At 40.1% G+C, this 15649-nt stretch overlaps 3 protein-coding genes across 7 annotated transcripts; 2 read left to right on the top strand and 1 right to left on the bottom strand.

Moving 5' to 3' along the window:
- Positions 1–197: 197 nt before the first annotated feature.
- LOC106744473 (DNA replication ATP-dependent helicase/nuclease DNA2) lies at positions 198–4349 on the top strand. 2 transcript variants are annotated; one of them, XM_014619290.1, is made up of 3 exons: positions 198–422; positions 730–3934; positions 4014–4114. In XM_014619290.1, the coding sequence occupies exons 1-3, from the start codon at positions 393–395 to the stop codon at positions 4025–4027; spliced, it is 3249 nt and encodes a 1082-aa protein (XP_014474776.1). In that variant the 5' UTR covers positions 198–392; the 3' UTR covers positions 4028–4114. The 2 variants fall into 2 exon arrangements, with proteins under 2 accessions (XP_014474776.1, XP_014474775.1); XM_014619289.1 differs by having other exon boundaries at positions 730–4349.
- Positions 4350–4427: 78 nt separating this feature from the next.
- On the bottom strand, positions 4428–9682 carry LOC106744474 (restriction of telomere capping protein 5). 3 transcript variants are annotated; one of them, XM_014619293.1, is made up of 6 exons: positions 9408–9682; positions 8459–8839; positions 7171–7446; positions 5845–6338; positions 5589–5763; positions 4428–4894 (listed from the first exon to the last, which is right to left on the bottom strand). In XM_014619293.1, the coding sequence occupies exons 1-5, from the start codon at positions 9573–9575 to the stop codon at positions 5613–5615; spliced, it is 1470 nt and encodes a 489-aa protein (XP_014474779.1). In that variant the 5' UTR covers positions 9576–9682; the 3' UTR covers positions 4428–4894; positions 5589–5612. The 3 variants fall into 3 exon arrangements, with proteins under 3 accessions (XP_014474779.1, XP_014474777.1, XP_014474780.1); XM_014619291.1 differs by lacking the exon at positions 4428–4894 and having other exon boundaries at positions 5410–5763; XM_014619294.1 differs by lacking the exon at positions 4428–4894 and having other exon boundaries at positions 5410–5763; positions 9497–9581.
- Positions 9683–10863: 1181 nt separating this feature from the next.
- LOC106744481 (integral membrane protein 2C) lies at positions 10864–14238 on the top strand. Of its 2 annotated transcripts, none has more exons than XM_014619306.1 (5): positions 10864–11212; positions 12379–12839; positions 12947–13061; positions 13187–13333; positions 13415–14238. In XM_014619306.1, the coding sequence occupies exons 1-5, from the start codon at positions 11098–11100 to the stop codon at positions 13507–13509; spliced, it is 933 nt and encodes a 310-aa protein (XP_014474792.1). In that variant the 5' UTR covers positions 10864–11097; the 3' UTR covers positions 13510–14238. The 2 variants fall into 2 exon arrangements, 1 of the variants encoding a protein (XP_014474792.1); XR_001374450.1 differs by lacking the exon at positions 10864–11212 and having other exon boundaries at positions 12390–12839; positions 13415–13607; positions 13707–14238.
- Positions 14239–15649: the final 1411 nt, after the last annotated feature.

The raw sequence follows: 15649 nt of genomic DNA on the forward strand, positions 1-15649 counted from the left end.
TTTCTTAGCTAGTATTTTATTCATATGTGGCAGTGTTAGCTGTTGGACAGAAAATTTCTAGAATCTCGGAAAATTGTAGACACTAGAAATTCACTATGCTGTAGTCAATCTAACCATTTAAAAAATAACTTACAAGAATTACACTAGCAAATGTTGACAATTCCGATTGGTCGACGTCAAAATAATCGCTCACTATCTGGCAAAAATTTCTTATTACGCTTATAGGAATATTTTTCAGCAGAAATTGGTCACTCTGTGTTATTTGTGAAACATGCCTGTAAAATGGCGACGTTTATCGAATGTTTACGCGGGAATGATGATATTCTGTTACAAATGTGTTTCTAACAAGTTAGGATGTGTCAAGTGATATAAAATTACTTTTAAATGCAAATATGAAGAAAGCTCAATTGTCGCGTAAAAAGGTAAGGATTGAATGCTATCGCCAATAATACGTTGTTATTATATTCCCTGTCGGATCAATTTTTAACCACTTTCCGTTTAAGTCAGGTGGGTTGTATGCACCTCATTGTTATTAAGATTAGTAGTTTTAGTTACAATATATATGTTATAGAATTTTAATGACATATTTAAAACTTATATAACGAGAGATGACAAATTATGTTTATTTAAATAATATACTGGAAAATTTAATGTTATTAATTAATAAAACTTAATAAAATTAATTTATTTATTTATATAAGAAAATGTTAAGTGTTTTTTTATTTGCAGTCTTCTATTGCGAATGACATGAAACACTCTCAGGCGAAGATAACATCATTCTTCACAAAAGCTCCAAAGCCTGACACAAACAACATAAATAAGGCTGTATCAAGTGGAAAATCTTTATCTCAAATCTGTAGCATTGATAAGAAAAGAAAGGAAAGGAGCAACTCATCGGAAGAAGAACTATATACAAACATTAAGAAGAAATGTATAGCTGATGTTAGTGTCATAGAACCAACAAGTATCAAGTCATGTAAGGATTCAATATTATCATTTGTGACTAAAGATTTAGAGAACACACATAGAAATTTCAAAGAGAATAAGACGATACGCCATAATGCTCAAAAGCTTAATAGAAAGGAAATTGATGATAAGTTGGCAGTAAAAACAGAGCACAATGAAACCGTCGTACAAAATTCCACCAGGTCTGATATTTCAGAATGCAATAATGCTCATGTTCTTAAAGACCGCAATACCGTTGCTCAAAAGCCGTCCTTACCTCCTGCAAAAACACACAGTAAAACGGAACTTGATGATTCGAAGAAAGTGGAATCTCTCGAAGAGTTTTCCGCGTTTAAAGAAGACGACTTCGGCGATCTCTTCGATCAGGAATGGCGTACGGACGTGCGAATTAATTTCACCTGTCTGCAAAGGTGCAAGATAATCGACGTGAAGCAAGAGCCGAGAGTCATGACATTAACGGCGCGACACGTCGAGTCGGAAGCCGTTGATACGGTTGCATGTTCAGGATTTTGGAGGGATACTCAGGTGAAGGTCGACGACATCGTCATGATACAAGCTAAGAAAGAGCCGCAGCAGTGGGTGATTGACAACAATAACGGGTTTCTCGTTACGCAGCCGGACAGATTAATATCGGGCACTACGATAACGAGCGGGTTGTTTTGCAACAGACGAGCGGTGTTAGCGGAGAAGTTCAGGAAGATAGAATCGCTACCGTGTCAGGACGCCGATTACTCCGTGATGACTGTAGGATCGTTGGTCCACCAGTGGCTGCAGAAGGCCTTGCGGGAAGACGTGCAGGAATTGTCCAACCTGATCATGTTGCTGGAGGACATGCTGCGCTCGAGAGATACGATAGAGTATCTCTACGCGTCGGAGATGTCGCTGAACGACTGCCGGGCACGTATGATGGAGTACGCGCCGAGGATATTCGAGTTCATCCAGCACTACATCAAGGGCAAGACGCAGCGGCGCATAAACGACCTGAGGGAGAATTTTCAAGGCAGCATATGCGGCGTACGGGACATCGAGGAAAACGTCTTCGTACCGCAGCTAGGAGTAAAGGGAAGGATAGACGTGACAGCGGAGGTGAGCATCCACTCAAGACGGAAGATCATGCCGCTGGAAGTGAAGACCGGGAGGGCCTCGTACTCGTTGGAGCACAAGGCCCAAGTTATCCTCTACCTCATGATGATGAGCGCGAGAGACGAGGGGATCGACACCGGCCTGTTGTTGTATCTCAGGGAGAACTCCATGAGGGAAGTGAAGGGCAGCCATCACGAGAAGAGGGACTTGCTGATGCTGCGGAACAAATTAGCGCATTACTTCGCCAAACAACCGGAGGCGCGCACGGACGCCTTGAAGACGATGGAGCTGCCGGAGCCGATAAACCATCCCACCGCGTGCTCGCGATGCCCTTACAAGGCCGTGTGCTGCGCTCACCTCTCGAAGGATCCCGCTACGAATCTGCCGCCGTCGCATCCGCTGACCACGCTCGTGAAGAAGCTGTTGAACGACTTCGAGTCTAGTCACCTGGATTACGTTATAAGGTGGATCGCGCTGTTACAGCTGATGGGGAGCTCCGACAGCGACAGCTTGTCGAGCAGCTTGTGGACAGTGAGTCCCGAGAAGAGAGAGGCCAAGGGCACCTGCATCAGCAACCTGAAGGTCATCGGGAAGGTGGCGGAGCAGGGCGACAGGTATGAGCACACGTTCGCGCGCGTCGACATCACCGGTGAAACCGTGGAGAACGTGTTCACCGAGAACAGTTACATCGTCGTGAGCACGGACGCGCGAGTGAACGTGACCACCGGGGTCATATCACGGATCTCGAACGACACTGTCTCGGCCCTGCTGGACAAGGACGTCTCGCGCGGGGAGGACGCGATCTTCCACATCGACGAGCACCCTTACACGGCGGGATCCGCGTTCGATTACGCGAACGTGGCCGGTCTGCTGAGCTCCGAGGAGGCGAACGCGAGGCTGCGGCGCATCGTCGTCGAGCGAACACCGGCGACATTCGCCAAGAGCCTGCCGCGCTCGACTGTGTCGGCCAGCACCGAGCTGATACGCGAGCTCAACGAGGACCAGCAGAGGGCCGTGCTGCGAGCCGTTGCGGCTAACGAGTACGTCCTGGTGAAGGGCATGCCGGGTACGGGCAAGACCCAGACACTGGTGGTGCTGATAGAGCTGCTGCTGAAGCTAGGCCTCACGGTGCTGATCACCGCGCACACCCACAGCGCGCTCGACAACGTCCTGCTGAAGCTGCTGGACCGGGACGTCGACTTCCTCCGTCTGGGCGCGACCAAGCAGGTCCATCCGCTGCTGACGTCTAAGTCGGAGGAATACGCGACCAAGTGCTGCGACACGCCGGAGAGCCTGGAGGCGCTCTACAACGACAAACGCGTGGTCGGCGTGACGTGTTACGGCGCGTATCACCCGCTCCTGCGTAGGCGCTCGTTCGACGTGTGCGTGGTGGACGAGAGCACGCAGGTGATGCAGCCCACAGTGCTGCGACCGTTGTACAGCGCGCGCCGCTTCGTCCTCGTGGGCGACCCCGATCAGCTGCCGCCTGTCGTCAAGAATCGCGCGGCCGTCAAGCTCGGCGCGGCGCAGTCGTTGTTCGTGCGGCTGGACAACGAGAACAACACGGTCAACCTGACCAGGCAATACAGGATGAACGGGCGGATCATGAAGCTGGCCAACGACATCGCGTACCGCGGTAAGCTGGTACCGGGCAACAAGCAGGTGGAGAACGCGACTCTGATCGGCGCGGAGGTACTCTCGTCCTGCGAGAGCTGGCCGAGGAGAGCGCTCTCCGGACGGCTGGACGACTCGGTAATGGTCTTGGACACCGGTAGCACTTGCAAGTTGCACGAGAGTGATGCCGGCGTTACGTCGGATCAGGTCTACTCCAACGTCTGGGAAGCCGCGATAGTGGCTCACCTGGTGCGGCTGCTCGTCAAAGTGGGTGTGTATGCTAGAAACATAGGGATCATCGCGCCGTACAACGCTCATGTGACCCTCCTGAGGAAAATTATTAATGACAGAGAGGTGGAGGTGAACACCGTGGACCGGTATCAGGGACGCGACAAGGACGTCATATTGTACACGTGTGCGAGGAGCGTGGAGCACAAAGAGAAAAAGGAGCTCGAGATATTGGACGATCAACGACGCTTGACAGTGGCCGTTACTCGCGCGAAGCACAAGCTGATCATCATCGCCGATAAAGTCACTGTCATGAGGTACACGCCGTTTAAAAGTCTGTTCGACGCCATCGACGAGGAGAACGTGATTCGTCTGCACGAAGGAGAATTCAACTGGAAGAGCTTCGTTCGCTCTGTACTCTAGAGTTGACGTTGATTGTGATTAATGGTCGAAAGACCAGCTTGATATAAAAATAACAAGAGAGAAAACTGACGTGCAGTTGAATGGTGTTGATATCGTAGAAAAAATTCGCATAATCGATTATATACTTTTTATACAGTAAATGAGTTTGATAAATGTACAAATACACGTGTGAATGTATAATAAATATGTATATTTTTTTTTTACGAAAAATACCCTTCGACATTAAAATATATATATATCCACATTTTTTCGTATTCGCACCAATGGGGCAGTTCTCACTAACTAACGTTGAAATATTTGAAATCACCAGAACGAAGTAATCGAAGTGCTGGCAAGGGAGAATAAATCACGAAAATTCTCAAAGTCATTTTATAAAAAATCGGACGGAGACACAAATTTCGAAGCATGAAAATACACTAAGCGCCGTAAAGCGTGATCTACGATGAGAATTTAAGGCAGTAAAAACAGAGCACAGTGAAACTATCGTACAAAATTCCGCCAGGTCTGTTGTTTCAGAATGCAATAATGCTCATGTTCTTAAAGACCGCAATACCGTTGCTCAAAACGTCCTCCTTACCTCCTGCAAAAACACACGGTAAAACGGAACTTCATGAGATAAGAAATAGATTCATAAGATTTAAGAAATTTACCAATCACAATTGATTTTTTTTTATAATTCGACTGTGATTGGTCAATTTCTTAAGGCTTAGATTCTCATTGTGGACCCCGCTTAACAGCCTTAACATTTGCTACACCTGATGACGATGGAATTTTCCGATCACACGCAATGAATCGACGTACACGTCGACTGATATTTTCCTTCATCATCCTTGCAGATTGACAGAATAATCAGCAGTCACGAATATATCGATTCCTTGCATGTGATCGAAAAATGTCATTGTCACTAAGCTTAGTAAATGTTAAGGCTATTATGGCGCTTAGTGTACGATTTTAAGAATAATTCGTTTCTCTCGGAATATCGTACGCAGCAACTCCGCGAGACGATATTTACGAAATAACAGAAGCGCCGTCGTTTCATTGCGATCTCATAATATGACACGAGGAAACATAAACAAAAAAAGAAAACGTAAAAAATGTTAGAAACTTTGGCACTTGTGCTCAAGTACGCCAAGCATAAGCCCCTGTATTTCACATAACTAGTAATCACATTCCACGCACGCTCTGCAACGTGCACTATATAAGTACAGAAATTCCGGCGACAATACCCCCGGCGCTATATACATATGTACAAAATAAAATATATGAGCAGTTACTTAGGCACGCGCATTCTCCCCGTTCTACTTGTTAGATTCGTTGTAGGATGCTCTGCCGGCGAGTTCCAGTAAATAACGGTCGGGGTGGTCCAACCAGTCGCTGGCACTTAACTTTACGACCCTCTGTTTCTCCGCTTCTTTCACTTGCCACTTCTTAATTTCCAGTTGCTTTTCCCTGCAAGTATAATAGCGTGTCTCATAAAGCCGCGGAGAAAAAGTTTTTTTTTTTATCAAAGATCGATAAAATGTTAAGTACCTCAGCTTTGTATCGCCGCAGCCCCAGACCTCCAAGCTAGCGATGCGATAAGGGGCGCCCGCGATCGACACCGATTGAAATGACTCGTCGATACTGATAAAAGGCGAACGCGGGTCGCTACCGAGTCGCAGTCCGTGTGGGTAACCCCTGATATTTGTGTTCAGGTACAGCATCTTCGGTCCTGTCTCTATGACTTTATAGGACGGAGTAAGTTGAATGCCCATCGAGTCATCGTCGCCCCAATAAAGATGACTTTCTCGCCACTCGACGGCCGAGCACACGCAATACGTCGGAAATTCCTCGTCACTTTCTACACTAGCGGCTCTTATAAATAGAAGAGTGGGACCTCTGTAACCTAATACATGATGAAGGAAGCGATTAGCTCCGGTCCCGTGCTCCCCGCTACTGTACAGTAACGTCCAATGCCTTGGACAAATACTGCCTGCTCTTCCGGCTATCAAAGCGTGAGTTATGTCCTTCGGTGAATCGTTGGTCTACACACACACACACACCACGCACATATATGCCGATCCAAATACATATATAATAAAGATTTATTGGGGCAGGCTATAAAATAATTAAGGCTTCTGGCTACTCGCCATAATTGTCCTTTAATGACGTCATCAGAAGCGAGAAAACGTATACCAAGAATTCTTGCATCATACGTTCAAATAAAAAGATGTATCCATAAAATGGCATTGATGATCAATTCAGCACACTTGTAGAGTTGTCCGAACACTTTCCTCTTGCTTGAACAATGATGAATAAAATAGTCGCAAAATGAATTTGACGTAGAATTTTCCTTTCTAACTTCTTTTCTCATGACTTTGTCAATATTAATTTTACGATTATTCATTAGTTATTCGGGTAAAAGGTGTCCAGACAATTTTACAAGTATGCTAAATCGATCAAAAATGTCATTTTGTAAATATTTCTTTTTATTTGAATGTATAACGAAAGAATTTTTGATGTGTTTTTTCGTTTCGGCATTACCTCTTTAACGGTAAAGTGGGGAATTGATCCCACGTTTATTTTACAGTGTGCATGCGCTGTTTCTTCTTTTAAGGAATATTTCATGTTATTATTTACTTCTTTTACCTATTTTGTAAGTTGATTGATATGAAAAATGAACAGAGCATGGGGCCGGATTCGACACTAATTTTCTGGATATGTTGAAAATTCACTTTGCCGTTAGAGAGTTAAACAAGAATAGTCATAACAAGCAGTCAGGAACCTTAATATACTATGCAAGATATACTACAGGCAGGACATGATGGTACGTCTGTCGATTAATTCGTTTATTATATTTTGTGGGACCGAACATACCTGGAGGTAACACTGCGGCAATGTGCACGACAACAGCCAGACATAACTCATCGGCAGCAAGGTTCGAGGATATTCGAAATCTATCTTGTCCAATACGGGCGTCGGTATGTCGATAGGAGGCTGCGTCTGTTCCTTCGACAGAAGAGCTTTACCATTGCGATAAGCAGTCGTCAACACATGCACCACGTATCGTTGCAGGCCGTTCACCATGCGCGGACAATGTTGGCCAATCCAGTTGCTCACATAACTTGTGGATAAGCTACTTTTGCCGTGAAACTGTGAAATATTCTCGAATATAACAATCGTATGTTTCACATTAAATTTTCCATTATATATCATTTGTTCGAATTATAATAGTATTTTTGATTGAAGTAGGTTTAGATTGTTCTGGGAGGAATTAACTCTCGTCATCCATCGTGGGGTCTTTTTTGACCCGTATCTAAAAATAGCGATATTTCTTGTTTTTATTTATTTTTGATCTTCAACTTCTAAAGATGTTTTTCTCAGACTTCATACTATTAATTTTCAGCAATTTTAATTCTTAAATTGTTATAGATAATTTTTTATTGTAAAAAATGAAATTGGAATCAATTTTGATCTTAGATAAATTGTACGCAATAATATGTTGTTAAATGTTTTGGTGTAGTTTTACAAGCACTAATCAATAATTTAGATATAAAATCATGTATTACGCAAGAGAACTTGCATTTTTTATGTAAAGAACATATCAATACACAATTTGTAAGTATTCCAACATTAATATCCGAAGATAATGACCTGTATTCTGAACTTTTTTTTATCGACAAAATGTGCCTTAAATGTGACTTCTCAGTTAATCAGGTGGTTGAGGAGCCTCTTTTATCAATAAAAAAAGACTTCAGAATACAGGCCAATGATTCCGAGAGTAATTATGTTCATAGCAATATTTATATTAATTTTTTATAAAAAAAAAATGCGTTTATGTATTCAAAATCCTTTGTTTGTATGCCGAAAACTGCTCCTTTTTTCAATATAAAATGAGTAATTATAAGATGGAGTCAGAAACGATCCCAGGTAGATTATATGAAATTCTAGAGTAGATGGGACCGAGAGTTAATAACATTACGAGCTCTGTGATAGGCTAGACAGAGCTTATGATAATCACTCTTGCAGAAATCCAAATTCATTTCAATCAGAAACATTAAAAGCATTGCAACTCAGATATCTAACAATTGTACCAATGAGTTTTTATGTCATAATATCTATGAAAATTTTAGCATTAAAAGAATTAAATAAGTATTTTACTAACACATGAAACAACGACGGCACTTATTATCCGCTGTGAATGAAGACACAAGCCAGTGCTATTGTTTTCCATTGTCAGTTGGTGACAACACATTAATAATGCCTTTAATGTATCAGGAGTAACATTGCCACCATCCTTCAAGTTGGAGTACATCTTTATGTAATTTTCCAATATGGCTTGATCATTCATTACTGACAGAAACTTCTCAGCTTGCTGCTTGAAGGCTCCTATACTTATGTAAGCAGTTGTAGCATTGGCATTATGGTGCAGATAAGTAAAAAGTTTATCACTTAATTCAGGATGATTGGGAAATAAGTACTTTTGGAACACAGACTTGGTAATGCCGTTAACATGTTCCTCTTGATGGGCAAGATGTGACAATGTCTGTAAATACATACATATCAGCATTTGTATATCATATTTAAAAAAACAAACTTTTTATACATATGCACATATATGAAAAAAAATTCAACATTTGTTTCTATGTTTTCCTACTTGCATACAAAAGAAATAAAATTACACATATTTTCTCATATAGATAAGCAGATAATGATAACTGATAACAGATGCTTGTGTAAGATATATAGCTACTGATTTATATGCCAAAGGAAAACATATGATTCGACATTCTTCAGAGAATATTCAGAGAATTGTGACAAAGCAAGCAGTACAAAATGCAAGATACACCTAAAAGAAACTTCTGTTGGTTATGAATGAGAACAAAAATAATGTTAAAAAAATTCTTTAATAATAAAAAAATACCAAATGATACGGACTCATTTACGCAATTTTTGTTTTTGCCGAGAGGCTCCTAAACAAATGCTTGATAATAAAGTGGTTGTATTATTTCAAACGATGCGGTATTTTTCGGGGAATATTTTGAATATCAAACAGCGATTATTGACTTTGGCAAACGGCAGAATAACCCAGAATAAATGTTGGACCGGTCTACCTTCGCCAGACTCTCGATCGGGAAAAATTGCATATGAGAGTTATGATCCGGTTCGCTCTTGCTAGCGCTTCTCGCAACGGCATTCGCACCTTGCGCATTTCCAGTTACTGTCGTGGATTCCGCCTTCTTGTGCGACGCATTGCCGACACGTGTCACCTGGTTGCCCATTTTACGTACCGCGAACACTAGATCAAAACCAACTCCCGCAACGCTTTCCACATACCCACGATGCAAACACGCATGGAACCATATGCAATTTTGAAGGCCTGGGGCACAATTCTCGAAAGCATGCGAGATTATTGCATGTGACACGAGCCAAGTAACTAAAATAATACTAGAATAATACTAGAACTCATCGACAATCTAGTATTATTCTAGTTACTTGTTAATTGCATGCGACACAATGGGTGCGTTCGAGGAGACGCTATTAACGCTACGTGTCATTCTATCTTTATTACTCTTAATGGCTCCTGCTCACAGGACGCGGCAACGCTACATATAGAGTCTCCCCGAACGCCAATCCAATCTCGCACGTTTTCGACAAGTGAGCCTCTGAACATCGATGTCATAAAGCTCGTATCAGACTACAGATTGGGGATTGAGATTAAATTGAATTTAGCCAATCAGTATAAAGTTATCTAAACTCAAGTTTAGTGAAATTGAATGAATTCTACACTGGTCAAATTTTAATTCAATCTTAATCTTCAATCCATAGTATGATACGGGCTTAAGAGATAATTCACACCTTGGCAGAAAAGCAGAAAGCAGAAAAACAGCAGCCAATCAGAGCTCGTGCTGGTAGACGTTATTTTCTGCATTATCTATTGTTTACTGCCAGCGCGATTTCTGACTGGCTGCTGCTTTTCTGCTTTTCTTTCAGGTGTGAATTCTCCCTGACAGTCACGAAACACCGTGTATAAGTGTACAGCAATTGATACACAGTTTTCGATAGATTGGAAATTTGCTTGTATTATTCTCTGTTCCTGTTGCTTGTTGCCTGGCATTGTGCAAAGACCTTAATAGATGTACTCAATACGATTTAATTAAAGCTGCAAACACTTAGAAACGTTCAAAGAAAGAATATGATTGATCCATATATGGCGCTTTGAAACTTTTGCAACATGGAGAGCCTATTTTCCAAAAATATCCAAACTGAAACCGAAAAGCGTTCATAACGCCCTCTGTGAAAAACCTTTTGACATTCAATCAATAGAGAGTTTGCTATCTAGGGATTTCGATTAAAGACAGTTTTGTTCTCCGTAAGTGTCGGTCTACAACTGATATTTTAAGCCTTAAGGCTTAAAATACCTATTGTGGACCGACACTAATTCTTTATAACCCCGCGGAATTTTACCCCTCCCTTCCACTGCCGACCCCCGTGGTTTACGATGCACATTGCAATTCGCGAGGCGCATGCGTGTGCGATACTTGTCAACTTACTGAGGGCGCGGTTGTCACCGATCAATCTCAGCGCTTTACGTTTGCAACATACGCAGTTGATCGCGAGATTTTGCGGACGTTCGTTCGATCGCTCGACTCGTCGCGTCCTTGTCTCCAAGTGCTCATATCCTCCTCGGAACCTTAACGGTTCTCGCGATTATTCGCGAGTAGCCAGTACAGAGCGCCGCCGTAGGTTGCACGGATAATCGTTGACAGCTCTTGGCACAGGTACAGAAAAAGAACCGCAATAATGACGGTCATCACGAAAGCGATCACCGAAAAGAAGGCCGACAAAATGGAGCAGCCATTGTTTGTTGAGGAAAACGCGGCGGTTAGTATATGTATATATAACACCCTCGTCCAATGCTTATCGCATTTGGACTTTCCCCGCTGAATAATCGCGTATTCGCGGCATGGTGGAGCATTAATAGCGTTGATAGCGTCAGCAAGAGAACGTTTGTGCGTTGCATAATTCGCTCGCCGACAGGCCGTTATCGCTGCGGAAAGATGTACCAATTCGACGAATTTATGTTCACGTTATATCTATATCATTATATTTCCGTTGTCGACGCAAGTGTGCGTTATATATCGATAATGTTGACGACGCATATATGTATACGCACTCGTTGTGCGTTACTTAAAATCGTAATATTATGACAAAAAGCCACTACTGCGGCGCAAATGTGTACTTCGCGTATTTCTTGCATATTGACAATGATGGTATACAACGTGTAAAAATATGCACACGAAAGAGATGAAACTTCCTATTGAAGAGAGTTATTGAAAGACGCAGAATGAACTTCCTTTTAATTGCTTTTAAAATAGCGAAACGTTTTTTGTAACGTATGTTGCAGTAAGTAGTTGAGAAATAATGTGACACATAAGATAAAAGTATCAGTGTCCGGACATGTACATAAACTTAGATATTCTCATTTTAATCTTTAAACACAAATATTAAACTTTCAAAATAATATATCACATGTATTCTACATATATGAATAGTTTCAACACAGAATGCATACTTAATGCATGTAAATATATTCATGGTCGAAAGTTTAGATATTCGTAGTTAAAAACTAAAACAATAAAGCCACGTTTACAATGCAGTCATAGAATCTACTTCATACCGCAAATACTTTGAAGTGCCATATAAACTAATCATATTTTTTCTTTAAGTTCTCCAAAATGTTTACAGCTTCATTCGAACCCTATCTATGACTCTCCTTCGACCGCATTGTAGACAAAGCTTAAGAATATCCAGATTTAGACGAGTGTTTGGATATTAGTATTTCAACTTTAATTGGCCGTTTTTATTATATTTTTTTTTACATACATGATACATTTTTTAATTTAAGGCATAATGAATTATTTGCTTTTAATTAATTCTTCTATTTCTGCAAAGAAACAACAAATATGCATTCATCCAGTTTAATTGTTAACATGTCACAAACACAATATTTTTACAAGAAATTGCAAGTATGACTATTCTTTCCTTTTTTTTTTTTTTTTTTTTTTTAAAAAAGGNTGGAAGCAGCACGGCCAAAACCTGACGTAGGTGGTCACTACTTTGTCACTAGAAGAAGCATCCAGCGTATACATGTGACAGCAACATTCTTGCTCTTTCTCGTTGCACTGATGATACTGATTATTGGTGTGATTGGCGGTCTCTACATCTATAAGCAATATGCGAGAACTCAGATGCACAGATTCCGTACCGGCTGGTACAGCATTCCATACGACAGTTCCAACAAAGCATCTTATGGCAGGGACGGAGTTCATCAGGGATTGTTGGCTGACTCTGATCTATTCAAAAGTCTTACCAGAGCCACTGAACAAGAAGCGATGGACATCGCGAGACACATAGATCATGATATCAGAAATTTCTTCAATGAAAGATTTGAGATTGATCTCGAGAACGAGCATTATGAAAAGATCGATGTGCCTGACTTCCGCGGTGGACGCCAGGGTCGCTTTATACATGATTTCAATATTGTGAGTTGATATTGTATCCTACCCTACTTAGTTTAACAATATCAGTCAGACCTTCCAGAATTTATATTTTGAGCAAAACAATTCTCACATATCGTATTTATTTGTAGAATAAAACAGGTATCATAGATATTGACGGCCAGTGCTGCTTTGTTATGCCATTGAATCGTCAGCGTGTATTGCCTCCTCGTAATATGTATGATCTCCTCAGGAAGATGTATGATGGTACGACCTAATTCAAGTTGACTATGCAGAATAATTTTGACGAATAATTTATATTAACGTTGCGAATTATAGCAGTAAATTACAGCTCATGTTGTGTACATATATGTAAAATTTTTGCATATCAGGATACTATGAAGTGGATACAGCAATCGTACGTGAGACCATGAAAGTGGTCACACCACCAATCACCGATCTTTCGGTCGTGGGGACGTACATAGCGCGTGAATGTCAAGACTTGCCTACCTATATGCTCAAGAAAGTGGATTATTCCGGTTAGTTGGCGAATTTCAAGATACTCGACGTAAAAGTTGCCGACGTACCGAGGCATTACATCGTTTTCTTAAATGTTTCAGTTGTAAAACGTAGTGCATCGAGCGGAGTGTTCGGGCAGTTTGCCGGCAACAGTATTATGGAAGTTGACATCGTGAATCTAGAAGACTTTGAGTGAAACTAAGAAATTGTGCGAGGAGGAATTTTCAATTATTCTAGAGTATTAACCACCAGTAGATCAATGTATAAAAATTATATGCTGTCCAGCAAAGTTAGGTAAATATTCTACTTCGAACTTAGGATATCGTTATCACACATTTGGACACCGACTGATTTTTCTGCCTTGACGTTCGCCCCTGAACTATTATGTTTCAGATGTACTCCCACACACTTATCGAGATCAGCATTATGTCTTTCCATTATACTTTCCATTAGCTCTAGATCGTGAAATTATATAGTACAAGTACAATTTGTTAGTTGTTAATGACCTGATAGAGTCGTTTGATGTATCGAGGGAGTTCTTTGCAATATCATATGAGAGGCTAAACAGTGGATGACTAAGTCACTGAATCGATACGAGAAACGTGGGAAAGCCGATTAAGATAGAATTATCGAGCTTGTTCGCAAGTTGACTCTTAATAGAAGTATTGAAAATATTTCTTCCATATTCTTCGAATACGTTATTCCGACAGTTAGCAAAATGCGATGTTAATTGCACTATAGTAATGAAATATTTATTACTATTATGGGTTTGGAAGCAGCTTGTTGACTGTTGTGTTATGAATAATGTCCGTGTGAATAATCGATGAAACCGACAAAATAGCTGGACGCTAAGCCGTCGCGCTTACGATGCGGTTTCATATGTGTGTTATTAATGAAATTGTAAAAATATATTCATTTATATGAATTATTATAGATTTATTGCTCTCGCATCGGGCAATGTGTTTGAATATGAGGAACTCGAAATACGAAGCATGTGCTGCTAATATCGCAGCTTGGGACTGCTATCGAGATGTGTTTCAGTAAGAAATGTATCGTTTCAGCAACCATAATTAATATTTAAATCACGTTAAACATTTATATCAGATGTAATTATATAAATATTTTTACAAAATAACTGGATTGAAAAAATAACACAAGAGTTACGAAATACTGGCAATTCCAAGCAAAATCTGGTGTTCTCTTACGAACATTCCTTACGCCTAGTTCGTATGTTCTGCATTATAAATTATAAAGAATGTGTGCTTTAACACGTTCGCTGCTAACGTCACATATATGACAGCCATATTGTTTCTTTTATATTCACATCAACAAACCAAATCTATTTTACATAATTACATAAAAAGCAAATACACTGATCTCTGGAGAGTTCTCAAAATAAGTTGTGGTAACGAACGTGTTGACAAATATTAAAAATATGATATCCTATAATATATATATATTATACTATATACTATACGATATACTATACTATATATATAATATGAAAAAATACATAGCTATTATTTTATTATATTTATGTAATGTTATAAAAAATTGATTTTATTTAATATAATTTATAAATTTAATTTCGTCACTCAGATACCACATATATAAAAGTTTAAAACCTAGCTCAACAGCTAGAAGTGGAATAGAACAAATGAATTTCGGCTGAATGTAATTACACGACTGATGTATTTTGCTCAGTGTCTCTAAAACTTTTAAATTTATAAGTTAATAGTTCTTATAGACGTGTGAACTTCAACGCCAGCAAATATATCCAGGTACTCGGATATTCTGTATTTCTTAGTTTTAATTTACACATATTGTATAGATATATGCCGAATGTCAATATTCATGAGATATGTTTTGGGATTCTCTTCAATTCAGTATACTGTATAATAAAAAGAAACAACTTAGCCAATAAACTGAGATAACCGAAAACTTTAATAGCGTGTTAGTATATATCAGGAGAAAATATCACTTAAACCAATTAAAATCCCGTTGAAAACAATATGTTTCGCATAACTTTCGTTAACTTTGGACATTATGAAATTAAGATGACGATCTCTCTAAGGTAGGATCATTTGCAGGATCATTTTCATGTGTAAATTATTGAAAAATAGATAGATTAAAAAGAATAATTATAATATATAAGTGTAATGTGCGGATAAAATACTACGTTGTATCTTCAAATAGATTAGAAAAATTAAATTTCAATAATCATTTTGTCAACTACCAAGTCGACTGTATATGAAAAATCATGAAATATATATACATATGTATATTAATATACGCGAATATATTACGGACCGAGTGCCTGAACATTTTCTTACAAT

This window comes from Dinoponera quadriceps, unplaced genomic scaffold (genome assembly GCF_001313825.1).
Source record: "Dinoponera quadriceps isolate SergipeBrazil2010 unplaced genomic scaffold, ASM131382v1 scaffold777, whole genome shotgun sequence".
Taxonomy (NCBI): Eukaryota; Metazoa; Arthropoda; class Insecta; order Hymenoptera; family Formicidae; genus Dinoponera; species Dinoponera quadriceps.

What these genes read in the sequence shown, in the direction of transcription:
- LOC106744473 (XM_014619289.1), top strand. Translation starts at nt 393, where the DNA reads ATGAAGAAAGCTCAATTGTCGCGTAAAAAG. An exon ending in CTCAATTGTCGCGTAAAAAG is followed by an intron (nt 423 to 729) that starts GTAAGGATTGAA and finishes TTTTATTTGCAG; the next exon opens with TCTTCTATTGCGAATGACAT.
- LOC106744474 (XM_014619293.1), bottom strand. Translation starts at nt 9,575, where the DNA reads ATGGGCAACCAGGTGACACGTGTCGGCAATGCGTCGCACAAGAAGGCG. An exon ending in GTGCCGTCGTTGTTTCATGT is followed by an intron (nt 7,447 to 8,458) that starts GTTAGTAAAATA and finishes AATATTTCACAG; the next exon opens with TTTCACGGCAAAAGTAGCTT. An exon ending in TGCCGCAGTGTTACCTCCAG is followed by an intron (nt 6,339 to 7,170) that starts GTATGTTCGGTC and finishes GTGTGTGTGTAG; the next exon opens with ACCAACGATTCACCGAAGGA.
- LOC106744481 (XM_014619306.1), top strand. Translation starts at nt 11,098, where the DNA reads ATGACGGTCATCACGAAAGCGATCACCGAAAAGAAGGCCGACAAAATG. An exon ending in TTATACATGATTTCAATATT is followed by an intron (nt 12,840 to 12,946) that starts GTGAGTTGATAT and finishes ATTTATTTGTAG; the next exon opens with AATAAAACAGGTATCATAGA. An exon ending in CCTCAGGAAGATGTATGATG is followed by an intron (nt 13,062 to 13,186) that starts GTACGACCTAAT and finishes TTTGCATATCAG; the next exon opens with GATACTATGAAGTGGATACA.